This window comes from Artemia franciscana, chromosome 16 (genome assembly GCF_032884065.1).
Source record: "Artemia franciscana chromosome 16, ASM3288406v1, whole genome shotgun sequence".
Lineage (NCBI taxonomy): Eukaryota > Metazoa > Arthropoda > Branchiopoda > Anostraca > Artemiidae > Artemia > Artemia franciscana.
This window is the reverse complement of record NC_088878.1, coordinates 29,817,211-29,838,057: the sequence shown is the minus strand read 5'-3', so window position 1 is coordinate 29,838,057 and position 20,847 is coordinate 29,817,211. Positions and strand designations below refer to the sequence as shown.

The window sequence follows — 20,847 nt, the reverse complement described above, 5'->3', positions numbered from 1 at the left end:
TTTTTTTGCCCATGTGTCCATTCGTATCTTGTTATAATTTTGTTATAATATTCCTTTTTTTGCCCATTTGTATCTGTTTTCGAATCAGTTTCAATCGATTATTACATTACTATGCAACCTATAATATGGTATAATATGCAACCATTAGAGTGGGGCTGATGATGAACTGTGAAAACGCGAACCAAAACATGGAAATGAGTATAAAATTACCAATCCAAAACGTATTTATTTTTGTTCTAGAATATGACCTTCTGAATAAACCACAAAATTCACAGACTATTAGTTATAACAGTGAGGCTGAACCACCAGTTTTTTTTTCTAACATCATCTGTATTTTCTTATGGATAAAATATTTAGTATATATAAGACATAATAGAATGTCTCCTTCTTAAGCAACCAAAAAGCCGACAGACCAGTAGGTATAACATCGAGGCTGACCCACCATTTTTTTTCTAGCATCATCTGTATTTTCTTTTGGATAAAACATTTATTATATATAAGACATAATAAAATGTTTCCTTCTGAAGAAACCACAAAACCACAGATCATTAGTTATAACAGCGATGCTGACCCACCAGTTTTTTCTAGCATCATCTGTATTTTCTTATGTATGAAACATTTAGTATGGCAAGAACATAAATTGCATAAATTAATTTTTTTTTGGGGGGGGGGGGTACTATTTTTATACATACTTCTTAGATTCAAATAGGCTTACTAGAGGCTTATGATGAGATAAGAACATTTTTCCTATTTTGTTTAATGGCTTAAAATTGTAAACCTTTTGTTCTCTTTTGGTTTATCGGACAGTCAAATTTCAATAATCCAACCCTGCTATAGTAGTCTCGGAACGATTATAGTCTCGAAATCTGATACTTTTTACTTGCTTAGCCCCTCTTTGTTTTTGTTTCTTTGTCATTTTACATGGATATTTCTTATAATAAGCATGTTTTATTTATTCTTTCGGTTTGTTCTTAGTTTTGATTTTCTAAATTTCTGTTTAATTCCTTTCTAAAATACGACTTATCAATCTCAAATAAAAATTGTCAATCATAGAATCATTAGAAGCGAAAGCCTCAAGAATAGAAAGTACCTCTCCAAAAAGATAAAACCCCTCTCTCCCTGAAATATTATTGGTTATTGAATACTTCAGAAATAATTCTGTCAGGTACTGAAGTCGAATGAGACATGATACATCACCATACGATTAATAGACAAAAAAAATATATTGTGAAGGTAATTTTTGTAAACAAGAATAAAGAAATCCTCTCTCCCTTCAAAAATTTCGTTAGATTTTTTTGATAGTTTTATAATAGCATAGTTAATGTTGCTGCTGATGGGAGGGCATTTGCAGGCATAATCGATCGCCCTTAATGCGCGTGACCCTCTTTTCTTTTATTAACACTATGTACTTTTCTTCAAGGGTGTGTGATAGAAGGCTCTGTAGAGAGAGGATGCTAAATTTTTTTCATTATCTTCTTTTTCTTCAATAAGATTTTTTATCTAACGTCCAAACAAACACTGTTAGCTAACCTGTTACAGAATTTATTCAAGAAATCCAACCATTATTAGAGAATAGTCATTAGATTGAACCGTTAGAGAATTACAGGCGCAATATAGAAAAATTAGATAACGGAGTAAAGCAGGTGACTACTTTCTATGCTCATAACATTGATAGAGAGTTCAGGACTGCAAACATTACCTATATTTAGCTCATTCTTAGTATATATTCTTTTTGCCTCGAAGCCTCTTCGCCCCACAAAAAAATCCCTGAAATTTCCAATTTTATTTTGAAAGTTACGGTTTTTAAATTTACTACCGAAATATTACATTTCTGCGAATTGCTAGCTAATAATCTCTCTCAACTAATAACTCTGCTTCCGCCGTCCTAACAAGAACTGTTAGCTAACAATGGGAGAATGAAAAAAAAAACCTACTATCATAACAGCAGTCACTCCACTACACCGGAACTCACAACTTTCTCCAGGATAAGTCCTATATGTACGATATTATTTAAAGACCATATCTGAACACAGGAGGAAGGGATCCTTCTCCCTATAGAACGTCTGTTAGAGTTATTAGAAATCATAAGTTAAATCCCTAAAATGGTACTCACTGCTTTTTCCAGAAAAAACTCATCTCCAGATAAATGATAGGCTGACAACAATCCTCCCATAACCCTGATGGTTGTTTCAAAGACGTTGACATCCTTGTTGATGTCTAAACGGAATTCACTCTGAAGATGAGCTTTGGCTTTGTCAAACTCTTTAAGAAAGAGATAAAAGAAAGTCAATAGCATGAAGATCCAGATTAGAATTCATTTTGTTATATAAAATTAATAATAACATAGAATATAAAATCAATGAGCACCGCCGAAAGCTAAACCAAACTGAGAGTACTATCCCCTTTTAAGGATCACCGCCGAAAGCTAAACCAAACTGAGAGTACTATCCCCTTTTAAGGATCAAGCGCACACATAGGCGGTAAACTATTAGAGCTACTGGCCTCTAAAGACGTTATGACACACATCTGGATCTGACGCAATAGCGCACGTGTATAGTACACAAGTCTGTTAACATCATAGGAGTTGAGGGTGACGCATTCTTGCATGACTGTTACCCCAGGATTTCTTCAAATGTTACATAATAGGATTTGGGATGTTACTTAATATGATTTGTAAGAGTCCACTAGTCAAACAGGGAAGTTTTTTTTAAAGATATTTTTCTTCAACAGGTTTTATTAAGACATTTTTCTTCAAGAGGTTTTTTTCAAGACATTTCAAGACGTTTTTTAAGATATTTTTGTTCAAGATTTTTTCAAAACGTTTCACAACATCCCAAAACGTTTTTAAGACATTTTCCAAGACGTTTCAAGACATTTCAAGACAGTTTTTTTCAAGGCGTTTTTCGTCATGATTTCTTCAATTTTTATGTGATAGGGGAATGTTTCTTATTCTGAGGATGACGAATTCATACATGACATACTAGACTTGGAGGCCCGTGGGGAAATCTCCGCATGTAGCTTAGCAGGGCACACACGTGGATGTTACGTAATGACGTTACACACGTGGCTGTTACGTAATGACAATGAATACGTGAGGTTTTACGTAATAACAGCGCGCACGTGGGATGTTACGTAATGACGATCCACACGGGGAATGTGACGCAATCTTACGTGTGACTGTTACGTAATGGCAGCGTACACGTGGTACGTTACGTAACGGCAGCGCACACGTGGGGTATTACATAATACTTTAAGATATTTTTTTCTTCGGGATTTCTTTTTCTTTCAATGTGTTTTTTTTCAAGATTTTTTTCCCAGGGAACCTTTATATTCTAAAGATTGTTGCCCTCATTGGGATTCGAAAGAGTCATTTCCATCCAATGGAATGAGGTCCTGGACAGCTGGACTATGAATAACTTTCTAATATTGTGTTTCAGGAAATAGATCCTATGAAATAACCTATTCCATGCAAGAAGAATCCCCTGTTAGGTTTACTGGCTCGATTAAATGATTTCCAGTCCTTTCCACAGGAGAGCACGTAACCATTCCTATACTATTGATTTTTGGACCATTAAATACATCCTTCTATAACAGGGTTATTAGTGTTCTAACAGGACCTATACAGGTTAAGACAGCTATTGAATCGATGAGATGTCACATAACTTCAGCGTTATATATTCCATTATGTAAATAATTACATATCGAAGTTTTATCCTAAAAAATGTAATCTAAAAGACACAAACTTTTACCATACATACAACTTTATTAATAAAAAACAAATTTACAAAGCATTACCAAAACACAGAAAAAGCAGTTAAAACCAAAAAAAAAAAAAATCGTGAAAAAAAGCAAACAGAACCATGAAATTAATGTACAGTGGGGGTAAGCAAGCAATTCCAGAGGGGTGATATAAGAAGTAAATTTAAGCCATATTACGAGATATCTCCGAGAGCTTTGATTGAGAATCCCACGTTAGTTTAACCCAAGACTATGTATATCCACGCCACCGTGACAATATGTGGCTAGCCCAAACTAGCAATCAATTCCAGAGGAGAAGGGGTTATTATTATACGTAAAATTTTATTTACGCTTTATTTCCCGTTTTACAAAGCTCCTATAAGCAACAATGAAGAATTTTGGATTCATTTTGGCTAGAATTGTTGTTTTGCGCTAAAAAATGGTGGAAAACACCACATTGCTGTGGCATAATCTTTTTATGGCTAAAATAAATTTCTATGTTAACCCTTATTTTGTAGCATTACCTGTACCTTTTAAAAACGAATGCGCTACAGTACGGCATTACTGACTCTGAAACTGGAGGCTCAATATCCGTACAGTTTTTCGATTATTCTAAATCAATTGACTATCTCAGAAATTTCACGCAATAGCCTTTTCGGCCTTCTTTTGGCTAGAATTGTTATTTTGCACCATAAATCGGCTGGAAACGCCGCTTTGCTGGTGGTCAGACTTTTTGGCAAAAATAAATGTCAATATAAGCCCTTATTTTGTAGGATTATCTGCACCTTTTAGAAAGGAATGCGCTACCATACTGCATTACTGCCTCTGAAATTCGAGAGTCAATATGCGTATAGTTTATTGATAATTCTAAATCAATTGACTATCTCAGAATTACTAAGCAAAAGCTTTTTTGGACTTCTTTGGCCAGAATTGTTGTTTTGCACCATAAATCGGCTGGAAACGCCGCTTTGCTGGTGGTCAGACTTTTTGGCAAAAATAAATGTCAATATAAGCCCTTATTTTGTAGGATTATCTGCACCTTTTAGAAAGGAATGCGCTACCATACTGCATTACTGCCTCTGAAATTCGAGAGTCAATTTGTGTATAGTTTATTGATAATTCTAAATCAATTGACTATCTCAGAATTACTAAGCAAAAGCTTTTTTGGACTTCTTTGGTCAGAATTGTTGTTCTGCACAGCACATCGGCTGAAAACGCCCCTTTGCTGTTTGACAGTCCTTTTTGGCTAAAATAAATGTCTATGTTAACAATTATTTTGTAGGACTACATGCACCTTTAAAAACGAATGCGCCACCGTACGGCATTACTGCCTCTGAAACTCGAGGTTCAATGTGCGAATAGTTTTTGATAATTCTAAATTCAATTGACTATCTCAGAATTTTCACATATAGCTCTTAGGCCTTCTTTAGGCTAGAATTGTTGTTTAGCACTACAAATCGGCCAAAAACGCCGCTTTACTGGGGAAAAGACTTTTTGGCTAAACAAATGTCTATCTTAAACATTTATTTTGCAGGACTACCTGCACCTATAGAAACGAATGCACGCCAGTACGGCATTACTACCTCTAAAACTCGACGCTCAATACGCGTATAGTTTTTCGGTAATATTAAACCAATTGACTATCTCGGAACTTTCAAACAATAGCTTTTTGGCATTCTTTTGGCTAGAATCGTTGTTTTGGACCACAAAATGCTTGAAAACACTGCTTTGCATTTTGATCAAAATAAATATCTATGTTAACCGTTTATTTTGTAGGACTAACTGCGCCTTTAGGAACGAATGCGCCACCGCAAACCATTACAGACCCCTCTGGCAGCCTTCATTATTCCTAAGACATTTTTAGATTTTTCTTTATTAGTCATATCCAATTCCGCTTCTGACCCCGATTACGTCTTCGAATTTGCTGGCTTCCAACCCGCTTCAACCGATTCCACTTCCCGCTACGCCCTCTCCAATCCCAACTTCAAATCTGACTCCGTTTTCGTCAGTTCCAGATTTCTCACTTCTGTCCCTGATTCCAAAATTCAGATTCCGCTCCAAGTTCCACCAATTCGCAGATATGCACGGCTACCTCAATGGTAATCTATGACTGGCAAATGGTACCACTCTGGCGCACATTATTACATCTCAAGGTTTTTTCAAGCCTTTTCCCTTCGAAAATAAATTTTTAAACTAAAAAACAACTATTGTTTTTATTTTAACAGTGAAAACTTCCCACTTCATCGCTAGATAGCCATGTTCCATGAAATTTCTTAGCCAGTGACACTCAATGGCTGATAAACAACATCCTCTAAGAAGCATTATCACACATATGACATTTTTTCGAGCATTTTCCTGCAAATATATTCGTTTACACAAGAACGGATGGTTTAAACGTAATGAAAAAATCCCGGTTAGTATTCCTTCTGATGACTCCTAGCATTTGATGACAACGTGGCACAATGTACCACTCCCGATTACACCCTTCTGGCACATATTGTCACACCCAAGGGCTTTTCAAGTTTTTTCCACCTCAAAATAAATTTGTAAATTAAAACAAGACCATTGGTTTTTATTTGAACTTGTTGCGTGCTCATTTTTATTAATCAAACTTGTTACATGTTGATTTTTCTCTTCGTGACATTTGTATATTGATATCTATCTTTGTGAAACTGATTTTGTTCATAGAACTTATTGTGTGTTGATTCTATTCATGGAACTTGCTGCGTGCTTATTTTTCTTCGTGAAACTTATTATATGTTGATTTTTCTCTTCATGAAACTTGTACATAGACTTTTCTCCTCGTAAAACTGATTTTGTTCATGGAACTTGTTGCGAACTAATTGTTGTTCTTGGAACTTGTTTCGTACTGATTTTGTTCTTGGAACTTGTTGCATGCTGATTTTCATTCCTAAAACTTGTTCCATGTTGATTTTAATTCGTGAAACTTGTTACATGTTGATTTTTCTCCTCGTGAAACTGATTTTTTTTTCAAGAAATTAGAATCGTGTTGTTTTTTTTCATGGAACTTGTTGCGTGCTGATTTTTGTTCATGAAACATGTTGCAAGTTGGTTTTTCTCTTCGTGAAACTTGTACATTGATTTTTCTCCACGCGAAACTGATTTTATTCATGGAACTTGTTGCATATGGACTTTTTGCTCCTGGGACTTTGATTTCCATTCTTGAAACTTATTGCATCTTGATTTCCCTCTTCGTGAACCTTGTACATTGATTATACGTCGTAAGTTAGGTTAAGTTAGGTTAGATGAAGCGACATCTAACCAACCATGTATAAGATAGGTGTGGGTTCCGTCACGCTTCGTACGCCCGCCCCCCCCCCACCAAACCTAGTACGAGTTCCATGAACAAAATCAGTTTCAGGAGGGTAAAAATTAATGTACAAATATCACGAAGAGAAAAACCAATATACAAAAAGTTTCACGCAAAAAAAATCAGCACACGAGAAGTTTAATGAAGGAAAATCAGCATGCAACAAGTTCCATGTACAAAAATCAGTTCACAAGAGTAAAAATCAATATAAAACTTTCACAAAGAGAAATATCAATATACAACAAGTTTCATGAACAAAAAAAATCATGCAGCAAGTTCCATGAACAAAGAACCGCCATGTAACAAATTCCATGAACACAATTAGTTTCATGAGGAGAAAATCAATGTAAAAGTTTCACGAAGAGAAAAATCAACATGTAAAAAATTTCACGAACAAAAATCAGCCCATGACAAGTTCCATAAACAAAAATTAGTATGCAACAGGTTCCATGAACAAAATCAGTTTTTCGAGGTGAAAAACCAATGTATAAGTTCCATGGTGAGATAAATCAATATGCAAAAAGTTTCACGAACAAAACAAAAACCAGCACGCAATAGGTTCTGGGAACGAAAAATCAACACGCAAGAAGTTCCATCAACAAAATAACTTTCATGATGAGAGAAAATCAATGCACAAGTTTCACGAAGAGAAAAGTCAACATGCGACAAGTTTCATGAACAAGAATCATCACACAGCAAGTTACACAAACAGTAAACCAAGACGCAATAAGTACAGTGAACAAAATCAGTTTCACGAAGAGAAAAACCACTGTACAAGTTCTAGGAAGAGACAAAAAACCAACATGTAACAAGTTTCAAGAACAAAATCAGCACGCAGCAACTTCCACGAACAAAAAAATCAGCACGCAATGGGTTCCATGAACAAATCAGTTTCACAAGAAGAGAAATCAATGTACAAGTTTCTCGAAGAGAAAAATCAACATGCGAAAATTTTACGAACAAAAATAAGGACGCAGCAAGTTCAACGAGCAAGAAGAAATCAGCACGCAAGAGGTTCCGTGAAAAAAAAATAGTTCCACGAGGAGAAAAAATCAATGTACAAGTTTCACAAAGTAAAAATCAACGTGCAACAAGTTTTACGAACAAAAAAATATATCAGTGCGCAATAAGTCCTAAGAAGAAAAACCAGCAAGCAAAAAGTTTCATGAAGAAAAAATCAACATGCAACAAATTTCATAGACAAAAAACACGAAAAGAGTTTCGCGAACAAAATCAGTTTCACGAGGAGAAAAATCAATGTACGAGTTTCACGAAGTGAAAAATCATCGTGCAACAAGTTTCAAGAATCAAAATCCGCATGCAACAATTTCCAAGAACAAACAATCAGCACGCAACTAGTTCCAAGGGAAAAATCAGTTTCACGAGGAGAAAAATGAATCTGCTAGTTCCACGAAGAGAAAAAATTAACGTACAACAGCTCTCGCGAACTAAAATCAGCACGCAGCAAGTTTCATTAGCAGAATTCGAATGGATTAAGTTCCATGGACAAAATCAGTTTCACGAAGAGAAAAATGAATCTGCTAGTTCCACGAAGAGAAAAAATTAACGTAAAACAGCTCTCACGAACTAAAATCAGCACGCAGCAAGTTGCATTAATAGGAATTCGAATGCATTAAGTTCCATGGACAAAATCAGTTTCACGAGGAGAAAAATTAATGTACAAGTTTCTCGAAGAGAAAAATAAACATGCGAAAATTTTACGAACATAAATAAGGACGCAGCAAGTTCAACGAGCAAGAAAAAATCAGCACGCAAGAGGTTCCATAAAAAAAAATATAGAAAAAAAAAATGTACAAGTTTCACAAAGTGAAAATCAACGTGAAACAGGTTTTAAGAACAAAAAAAATAATATCAGCGCGCAATAAGTTCTAAGAAGAAAAATCAGCACGCAAAAAGTTCCATGAAGAAAAAAATCAACATGCAACAAATTTCATAGACAAAAATCGGGATGCAGCAAGTTCCACGAACAAGAAAAAATCAACACGAAAAGAGTTTCGCGAACAAAATCAGTTTCATGAGGAGAAAAATCGATGTACGAGTTTCACGAAGTGAAAACTCATCGTGCAACAAGTTTCAAGAATCAAAATCCGCATGCAACAATTTGCAAGAACAAAAATCAGCACGCAACCAGTTCCAAGAGCAAAATCAGTTTCACGAGGAGAAAAATGAATCTGCTAGTTTCACGAATAGAAAAAATCAACGTATAACAGCTCTTACTATTTATTTTTTCATTGTTTTTTAAATAATGCTAGAAAATCCGACGCTCCCTTCATAGAAATTTTCTTCCCCCATGACAAATTCCTCGATGGAAAGTTCCTCCAACATATCCCCCTCTTCTCAACCCCTCCCCCACCCAAAAAATCTCCTTGAAAACGTCTGTACACTTCCCAATACCCATTACTATATTTATACACTGGTCAGTTTGTAACTTGTAGCCCCTCCCAAGGGGACTGTGGGGGAGTAAGTCGTCCCCAAAGATATGGTTATAAGGTTTTTCGACTGCGCTGAAAAAAATGGATATCTCAGAATTTTGATCCGTTGACTTTGGGAAAATAATTAGCGTGGGAGGGGGCCTAGGTGCCCTCCATTTTTTGGCCATTTAAAAAGGGCACTAGAACTTTTCATTTCTGTCAGAATGAGCCCTCTCGCAACATTCTAAGACCACTGGGTCAATACGATCATCCCTGGAAAAACAAAACAAAAAACAAACAAACAAATAAACACACATCCATGATCTGCCTTCTGGCAAAAAATACAAAATTCCACATTTTTGTAGATAGGAGCTTCAAACTTCTACAATAGGGTTCTGATACGCTGGATCTGATGGTGTGATTTTCGTTAAGATTCTATGAATTTAGGGGATGTTTCCCCTATTTTCTATAATAAGGCAAATTTTCTCAGGCTCTTAACTTTGGATGGGTAAGACTAAACTTGACGAAATGTACATATTATAATCAGCATTAAAATTTGATCCTTTTTTTCTATGTAACTATTGGTGTCAAAATTCCTTTTTTTAGAGTTTTGGTTACTATTGAGCCGGGTCGCTCCTTAAAAGAACCCATCGTCTTATATTTTGTCTCCGGAGAAGTACTAATATCGCACTCAAGTACATAAGCCATGATTTTATTTATAGTCATGAAAGTTTAGTACAAACTTGAGTACAAAAACATTTAGTTTGTATTTCGGCATTAAAAAGCAAATCAAAAACCTTAATAAAAAGAATGAATAATATACAAAAGAAGAAAGGGAGAACAAATAAAAAAATTATTTAACAAAAACTATAAGAGTTTCTCCATATATTAATAATCATGTTTCTCTTGTGCTAATAATCATTCAAGATCAATCTATTATTTATTTTGGTCAATTGATTAGCTTTTGGGAAATGTAATACTATCTTTCATACGAAAAACATTACTGAGTGTTATTAAGGCCAGTTTATACACAGACGAGGGGGGCGACCTATGTTGGATAAAAAATTTTCGAATTGTCATCATGCTTATTATTTACATAGTGTTTTGAGATGCATGTGCAACTGAACCCTCGCTTAACTGAACCCTGTGCAACTCGAACCCATTTAACAGAACCCTCGTGGAACTTAAATCCCGTCTGAGTTAACTCACGTTCAGCTCATCGCTCGTTTAACAAAATCGCTGTTTAACTTAACCTCCAACAACTCAACCCTCATTCAACTCAACCCTGTGCAACTCATTACCGTTCAACACTACCCTCATTAACTCAACCACCGTGTATTTCAAGCATCATTTAACTCAACTCCCGTTTAATTTAACCCCCATTCAACGTAACTCCCGTGCAATACAACTCTCAGGTTGAGTTTTTTTTTACCTAAATGAGGGTTGATTGCATGAGGGTTAAGTTAAATGAGGAGTGAATTAAAGCGAGAATTGACTTGTATGGGGGTTCAGTTAAACAAGTGTTCAATCTAACGGAGGTTCAGATTAAGGAGGCTCCATCTTAAGGAGGCACCCTTATGATGGAGGAAGAGCAGTCATCAAGCAGTCTTGGACACCTCAATCCTGCCACAGGTCGGCAATATCAGTAGCCTAATAAGCATCTGAAGCAAAATTATATAGAGACGGTATCATAAAGCGAGGTTCAGACAGGGGACGAAAATTCTATAGAGCAAAAGTGACCAAGCAACATCGCCGTGGGAATTTCGACTGGGTCTTCCTAGAAAATCTCTCTATCAAAAAAGGTAAATAGGATTTTTAGACATGGATCCAACAGTTCGTGCTATAAGTAAGGAGGAACCCGACTCAATAGTAACCGAAATCCTGGGGGAAGGGCTGCAAATTTTGAACTTTGTCCATTGTTTACATACAGTATTGGTTATTGAGAAGTACACAGCATTTTCAGTGGTGATTTTTTCTGGTGGGGGGAGGGGTCGGTCATAGAGGGCTACGTAGGAGGATCTTTCCCATGAAGGAAGTTTTTATGGGGAGAGGGATATTTCTAAAATGAGGGCACCGGATTTCCCAGCATTATTTCAAAACGGTTATAAATTAAATAAAAAACGGAAATTATTACATATCTTAAAAAGGGAGTTATGCACAACTAATGTTTACGAAAAGGTAAATATAGAGGATGAGAATTTAATTGAAAAGACTGAAGAAATACTTTTTAAAAATTTTAATATTAAAATAAATGACAATGATAAAAAGTTCCCTTTCCTATATTGGACTGTAAAATTTCATAAGAATCCCCCTAAACCACTGTTTATTGCTGGAGCAGCTAAATGTCCAACCCGCATTGCTGCTACTGACCTCTCTTTAATTTTAAAGGAAATTGTAAATAAACTTAAAACCTATTGTTCTGGTATTAAAAAATTTTCGAATTTTAATCCATATTGGAGTGTTAATAATTCACTGCAGGTGATAGATTCTTTCACAATGGTTTCAGCTAAAAGAATTGAGTCTTTCGATTTTGCGACAATGTATACTAATTTATCACTTAATGTAGTGTTTGATAATTTAAAAACTGTTATCAAGAAATCTTTCCTCTTATCTAGTAAAAGGTCCTTAAAAATAGACACTTATAATAAAAAAGCTATATGGACAAATTGCTTTAATACTACAGTTAACTTGAGATGTTACAGCTTGGATATGATTTTTGAGTTATTAGAATTTGTTTTATACAATACTTATATAAGATTTGGTGGTGATTTGTACAAGCAAATCGTGGAAATTCCCATGGGGGGGGGGAATACCAGCCCATTTATAGCTGACTTGTTTTTAAGTCAACTAGAATATAAATATATGATGGATAAGAATAATCCAATTAATTTAAAACATGTTTTGTCAAATAATAAAAGATATTTAGACGATATTTTGGTCTTAAATTGTAAGGAATTCATTGATATTCCTAAAAATATATATCCATCAGAGCTTATTCTTGAACCTAGTCATGGCGCTGGTCATGAAGATCATTTCTTAGATTTAAATATTAATATTTGTGATAATAATAAATTAAGTTTTAAAATGTATAATAAAACGGATGATTTTGATTTTGAAGTGATTAGTTTCCCATTCCCTGAAAATAATATACACTCAAATATCACATATTCAGCGTTTTTCTCACAGTTACTTCGCTATACAAGGATTTGTAGTAATTATATTGATTTTAAAAATAGATGTAAAATCTTAAGCCAAAAATTGATATCAAGAGGTTTTTCTGCAAATAAATTAACTTGGCAATTTAAAAAATTTAGTTTTCATTATAAAGAACTTTTAAATAAACATCAAAAGAATTATCTAGAAATACTTAAAGAAATTTTCAACTAATTTCGGAGGTTCGAGAATTGTTGTTGCAGCGCCATTTACTTTGAATTGGGTTTCTAATTGAGCAGATTTTTTAAAAAATTAGCCACATGGTAAAGTTGAATTCTATAATTGTTTAGTTCATTCAGGTTTTTTGCAATGTGTTAATATTTGTGATTTGGTAAAATTTATTATATTTAGTTTACCTATTGTTGCTAAAAAGAGGGATATATTAACAGGATAAGCTTGTTTTGGTGTTACTTGGTTGTTTTACATTTGCTTTTGTTTTTTTTCTCTTTCATAGGCATGTATTTTGGGGGTGATACCTGACACGGGGATGCCATGGATATTCTGTGGTAGCCACAACACTGTGCTAGGTAGAGAATTTAAAGTGGCGAAACCCTATATAGGCCAGTGTATTCTCCTGATGAGCCCTTGTGTTGGGTTGTTGCCTCTGAATTATTTGTCTTTTTTGTTTTTTCTATTGTTTGGTAAATGACGACTTATACTTATTGACGACATGACTGCCTGTCCATGGATTATTCTTTATGGTTGATTGTGTATGGCTATGCTGTTTGACCTATGTGATTGTATGGATGAGTAGGGTTAAGGCCTCATTCAAGTGCTGGTCTATATTAATCACTAATTTAGGAAAAGTCTTCCTTTTCTCCTTCTGTCTCTCTTTTTTTTCTTTTTTTTGTGTTTGTGCTGTTGCATTGGTGATTTCTCTTTTCATGATATATAAGGAGAGTCAATACCTCGTTCTTTACGCTGAAGTTTTTTCGGTATTTTTAAAAGAGCTATTTATTCTAATTAAACGGCCTTTGTGATTCAGGGGTTATTCTTAAAGAACAAAATTCGGTACAAAATTCACTCGAACAAAATTCAAACTTTAGCGTAAAGAGCAAGACATTGACTACGGGGCGAACCCCTTTCATATACGTAATAATTTCTGTTCGTTTTAAGTTTTGACGTTGCTCCTTACTTTCAGCTGGAAAAACTTGTTTTTTTTTATTTAATCTCAATAAAGCACCCACAGCCGATTTTTGATTGAAAACAAATTGGATATTTTTATTTATTTTAAGCAGCATTTTTCGATTATTAATTTACTAATTAAACCCAAGTTACTAATGCCAGAAACCTCGAGGGAGATAACACAAAGAGTAATTCAAAGCTTTTGATTTTAGCTGCACAGGATAGCAACACGTCAATTTCATATGCAGACAGAGAGGGAATGGGAGGCTTTACCGGGTAGAAATTTGGTTTATCACGGTTGTAGCATTAGCTACTACCTAGTAGAGAGCGAACTACAGCCCACAGTAGCAAAAAGTTAAAAAAAAAAAAATACCTAGTGAAAACAATTGCCGTCTGACACTGACATGCAAAAGTAACTATCATTTCAGTTTTTCTTAAAAGTAAAAGTTTTTTGCCAAAAGACATTTATAGTGATTTCGAAAAAAAAAACACATCGAAAGTGGTGTCAGATCAAAATGAAAAGTATGCCATTGGATTTAGCATGGTCGAAAACCTTGTAGAGGTAAATTATAGTCTCCCACTTTGAGCAACAAGGAAAATCATTTTTTGCATAGTCAGGACTGATCTGTCTCCCGTTTTTTATTCTTTTTTTCTAGCAGATCTAGAGGGTGACCAGAACATCATAGACAGATGTTTAATAGCTCATCTAAACGAAAATTAAATTTGCTGGACCCCTTTTAATTGATCAAAAAGATTGAAGGACAGGTTGCCCCCCTTCCCTCGGATCGTCCAATCAAAATTTTGAGATAGCCATATCCTTCAACATAGTTCAAAGGTCCAATAACTATGGTTTTGATGACGATTTAACCCTCCAGAGCCCCCTGGAAAAGGACTGTAGGCTGTATCGGATGTACGGTATCGGGATTGGGCGTATTGATATCACGCGTGTCGGTATGGGCGTATTGGTAAAGCTCGTATCCGGATTGCCAGCACTCTTTCCCGATCATGATTTTTCAAAATTTGACCGATTTTGAGGTGTTTTTTTTTAGGATTTCAGGGTGAATTTTGCAGGGGAAGGAATTTCCATGGGAAGGGTTGTAATCTGACATTGATTCAGGAATGGTAATAGATAATTCGCTAAATAGTAAAGGTTTATTAGAAAAACAAATTTATGGTCACCGAGAATAAATTAATTAAAAGAAAACAGTTTTTGCGAGGGAAGTAACGAGCGAAGTCGGACTCAGGCGTATTGGTATCAAGCACGTATCGGTGTCGGCCGAATATTTTGAACATTTTTTATTTTCAAACATGGATTTGTGTCTTCTGTATGGTTTTATGTATTAAAAACGGGCAAAGATTAATTTAAAAACAAAGTTTTTCTGAGGGAAGTAAAGAGCAAAGTTGAAACTTAAAACGGACCAAAATTATTACTTCACAGCCTCATGTATCGATAAAATTAGTGCAAATAAAGCAACTGGTGATATTTCCCTATGTTTGTATTATTATAGAAAACTAGCGCTTCACTGAAAATACGAAAGCCACACGAACAAGAATATTGATTTAGGAGCCAAAAGTGATTACACAGCCTCACAACAAAAAACAAATCTATAACGCTTTTCATAGTCTTATGCGAGCTGTAATATCGGTAACTTCCAGTATACAATTAATATTATCAGTTGTGAAATTTTAAGTTGTGATACAAATTCGAAAGCGAGTCTGTAGTCCCAGTACTATCAAAATCGGTTCACTTCGAACCTGTCTACAAAATAATAATAAAGTGTGCTTTTCCGATCCAAAACGACAGTGAATCATTGGATTGAGCTCATTGCGCAGGAGTGATACAAATTAAACAAAAAACAAATTAAGCAACAATCTTAAAATATATTATTTTTATACTGCTAATAGTGTCCTTTAATGGCTTACTTTTACTACACAATGATATGGAAATTTCATCCGTTGGCTTATTTGCACCAGTTTTACTGCACAACGATATGGAAATTCCATCCGTTGGCTTATTTGCACCAGTTTTACTGCACAAAGATATGGAAATTCCATCCGTTGGCTTATTTGCACCAGTTTTACTGCACAACGACATGAAAATTCCGTCTTTTGGCTTATTTGCACCAGTTTTACGGCACAACGATATGGAAGTTCCATCTGTTGGCTTATTTGCACCAGTTTTACTGCACAGCGATATGGAAATTTCATCCGTTGGCTTATTCTCACCAGTTTTACTGCACAACGATATGGAAATTCCATCCGTTGGCTTATTTGCACCAGTTTTATCGATATATGTTAGATAGGATGTGAAGTAATATTTTTTGTTCGTTTTAAGTTTCAACTTCGCTTTTACTTCCTTCAGAAAAACTTTGTTTTTTAAATTAATTATTTATATAGTGTCTTTCTTGTGCAGTATATCACAAACTTTTGACACTTGTCTCCCTCTTTGTATGATTCTCAAACACGGAGTATCCCTCGAGAAAAAATGGACGTATTTTCACATTTTCTAGGACTATAATGAAATATATAACGCCCTAGACGAATGGGCTATAATGAAAGAAAGGCTAAAATGGCAAACCACGTTTGCGAATGAAGAATGACAGGTTGCCAATTATGGCGCTAATTGGCCATCCTTTTGGAGCCAAAGGAAAAGCAGCTTACCCCCAAATGTGGTGAGAAGAAGTCATAACGAAGGAGTTGGAGGAAACTGGCACTTCACCCGAGGGGTTAAATAGTGACATTTTGACAAGACTGGGATGGAAGAGGGGTGTGCGCAGCTATATTGGCCTCTGAAGATTAGATTATCAGTAAGTGGTTACTAGTATCAGCAGTATATCAATAAGAATCAATACAAGCTTATTTTTGGTACGAACACCCCCTCCCAGAAAAAAAATAAAAGAGAAATAGAAGTGTCCATGGTAGAATATAAATAAAAGTGAGATTAAGAAAAATATTTGTTTGAACCAATGAGAAAGATGAAATTATTCCTGATAAGCTGACAGATCATCATAATTTGGTTCTCTCGCTGTTAATTTTAATCCAAGATGAGGTTCCAAGCTCAACCTCGTGTTCCTTTTATAGTACAGAGCACTCCGGGTAGCTTGACTCCTTACTTTGATAGGGCACTTCTTATCAAAATCCAGTGCAGCGCATACCACCACCAAACTTTTCTCGTACGCATACGTTGTACGCGTACCACACTTCGGGAGACGCTGCTCTAGTGTGTGTTGACACGGAAGATGAGTGATTACCAATTCGGTATCTTTGAGCAACTCAATACTGCCACAAATCAGTGTTACCAGTAACTTAATATGCATCTGAGGCAAAATAAGTGAGAAACGGTAACAGAAAGTGAATTTCAGCCATAGGAACGGTAAATTCTGCAGAGGAAATGTCATTGTCACGTCATGAGACAGCGAGATTCTCCTAAGTCTTCCAAAGAAAAGGTAAAAAAAAAGGTAGATAGGTGGATATATATTCCCGTTATTCCTAGTTATTAAGGTATATTATGCACATATTTTCAATATTTTAAATCTTCAAATTATATATATACATATACATATATATAAATATATTTATATATATATATATATATATATATATATATATATATATATTTATATATGTATATATATATATCATGAAAGGTAGGTAGGTAGGTAGGTAATTTTATTCAAAAAACAATACAATAAACTTTCATTCATCAGCTAAAAAAATAGGCCGCAATGGCCTGTAAGCATAGCTGACATCAAATACGATCCATTTCTTTAACATATTTCACTTACATCAAAAAGAAAAATAAATAAGATAAATAAACTACAAAAAAAGAAAAAAAAACACAAAAAAAGAAAACAAAACAAAAACCAATGGTCAATTTAACAAAATGGGGGGAGATACCCCTCTCTCAATCTAAAATACTCAACATTACTAATTGTTCACGAGATGGGCCTTGAGGCGTCGTTTCAACTGAGGCAGACTTTCTGATTCCTTAACTTGCTGTGGGAATGGATTCCAGACGGACGGTCCCATGTATCTGATGACATGAGCCGACCGGGAAGTATTCCGAAACTCATGAACAAGATTATTTGAATTTCGCGTGTCATAATCATGATAGGAAGAACCCAAGCTAAAAAAATCATTAAAAGTATCAGGCCCTAAATTATGTAGACACTGATATACTAAAATACCAATCTGCATGTCTCTGATTTTTCCAACATCCAAAATATCAAACTTCTTATACATAGACACAGTGCTAGCGCTTCCACGATCATAATTACCTAGAATTCTAATTGCCTTATTCTGTTGCACTTGAACCCTCCTGTAATTAGACTGAAAGTTACTAGCCCAGATTAAACAACCATAATTTATATACGACGCTATTAAAGTATGGTACAGTGACATTAAAACTTTCAAAGGAAGCACATTTTTTAGACGCCGCAGCATTCCAACTCCCCTTGACACTTTGCAGGAAACTAGGTCACTGTGCGCCTTCCAACTCAGTTTGAAGTCAAGAAGAAACCCGAGGTAACGCGTTTCTCGGACTTGTTTTAAAGAAACACCATTGTACTTAATATCTGAAGGTAAATCTTGGGTCTCACCAGTCCTTCTAAAAACCATGTAACTTGTTTTTGAAGCATTAACAGCACGTTTACTGAGTGTAACAAACGTATGTAGTCCCTTTAAAGCACTGTTTGCTCGGTCTATCAAGTCCGGCAACGATTTGACAATAACAGTTATAGCAGTATCATCAGCAAAAGAGGTTAAGTAACCAGGGACAAAAAATCTTATACTATCTACATAAATTAAAAATAAAAGAGGACCTAGGACAGAACCTTGTGGCACTCCGCAATTCAATGGGTAAGCTTGTGAAACTTCATTATTTATTACGACTTTTACACTTCTACCTCGCAAATACGACTCAAACCAACTCAAACACTTATTCCTAATACCTAACTTCGACAATCTATCCAGCAAAATTCCAAAATCAACAGTATCAAAAGCTTTCTTAAAATCAATGAAAATTGTCATGCAAAAATAATTTTTTTCCAGTGCACCGTTTACCTTATCAATTAAATTTAAAGCAGCATGCACAGTTGAATGTCTTTTTCTAAATCCATATTGAGTTTCAGGCAGAAATCCGCAATTTGTTAGATGCTCATATAGTCTTTTGTGCACTATTTTTTCATATAGCTTTGAAATGATGGGTAGTATTGATATAGGTCTCCAATTTGAAAGGTCACTTAGAGTCCCAGACTTCGGAAGCGGGATGACTTTGGCCATTTTCAGCGAACAGGGAAATTGACCCTCTGCCATTGACAGATTTATTAAAAATACTAGTACTGGAAGAATATTCGGAAGCACTGATTTTAGAGTTCGTAGGTTGAGGCCATCGGTCCCAGCACTGTTTGATTTTATTGAAGAAACAATCTTCTCTATTTCTACAGAATTGCAGGGTTCTAATTTCATTTCGAAATCTTGACCTCTTAGGTCTTCAAAGGTTGATTCTTCTATCAGCAACTCGTTGTTCACTGATGCTTCACAGTTTCACCAATCTTCGAGAAATGATAAGCAAACAAATCACATACTTTGTCAAGATCTCGAACTATTTCGCCACCAGCATTTAGGCTATACTGTTGTGGAGCAGGACTACCTCTGATCACTTCATTAATAATTTTTCAAGTGGCTTTAGGGTTTGATGCATTTTCTTAAAACACATGAAAGAGACAGAAGGAGAAAAGGAAAACTGTTTTCCTAAATTAGTGACTAATATAGACCAGCACTTGAATGAGGCCTTAACCCTACTCATCCATACAATCACATAGGTCAAACAGCATAGCCATACACAATCAACCATAAAGAATAATCCATGGACAGGCAGTTATGTCGTCAATAAGTATAAGTCGTCATTTACAAAAGAATAGAAACAATTAAGACAAATACTTCAGAGGCAACAACCCAACACAAGGGCTCATCAGGAGAATACACTTGCCTATAGGGTTTCGCCACATTAAATTCTCTACCCAGCCAAGTGTTGTGGCTACCACAGAATATCCATGGCATCCCCGTGTCAGGTATAACCCCCAAAGTACATGCCTATGAAAAAAGGGGGGAAATGTAAAACAACCAAGTAACACCAAAACAAGCTTATCCTGTTAATATATCCCTCTTTTTAGCAACAATAGGTAAACTAAATATGATAAATTTTACCAAATCACAAATATTAACACATTGCAAAAAACCTGAATGAACTAAACAATTATAGAATTCATCTTTATCATGTGGCTATTTTAAAAAAAAAATCCGCTCTATTAGAAACACAATTCAAAATAAATGGCGCTGCGTCATCATTTCTCGAACCTCCGAAATTAGTTGAAAATTTCTTTAAGTATTTCCAGATAATTGTATTGATATTTATTTAAAAGTTCGTTACAATGAAAACTAAATTTTTTAAATTGCCAAGTTAATTTATTTGCAGAAAAACCTCTTGATATCAATTTTTGGCTTAAGATTTTACATCTATTTTTAAAATCAATATAATTACTACGAATTCTTGCATAACGAGGTAACTGTGAGAAAAACGCCGAATATGTGATATTTGAGTGTATATTACTTTCAGGGAATGGGAAACTAATCACTTCAAAATCAAAATTATCCGTTTTATTATACATTTTAAAACTTAATTTATTATTATCACAAATATTAATATTTAAATCTAAGAAATGATCTTCATGACCAGCGCCATGACTAGGTTCAAGAGTAAGCTCTGATGGATATATATTTTTAGAAATATCAATGAAATCCATACAATTTAAGACCAAAATATCATCTAAATATCTTTTATTATTTGACAAAACATGTTTTAAATTATTTGGATTATTCTTATCCATCATATATTTATATTCTAGTTGACTTAAAAACAAGTCAGCTATAAATGGGCTGGCATTCCCCCCCCCCCATGGGAATTCCCACGATTTGCTTGTACAAATCACCACCAAATCTTATAAAAGT

The 20,847-nt window shown here is 34.9% G+C and overlaps 1 protein-coding gene across 2 annotated transcripts in view; it reads right to left on the bottom strand.

Annotated features, from left to right (window-relative positions):
- LOC136037326 (endoplasmic reticulum mannosyl-oligosaccharide 1,2-alpha-mannosidase-like) overlaps positions 1 to 20,847 on the bottom strand; it is a 71,866-nt gene that overhangs the window by 34,618 nt on the left and 16,401 nt on the right. For both annotated transcript variants that reach the window (XM_065719996.1, XM_065719995.1), the window contains exon 6: positions 2,114 to 2,262. In XM_065719996.1, the coding sequence (XP_065576068.1) occupies positions 2,114 to 2,262 (149 nt within the window). The remainder of the gene's footprint in view (positions 1 to 2,113; positions 2,263 to 20,847) is intronic.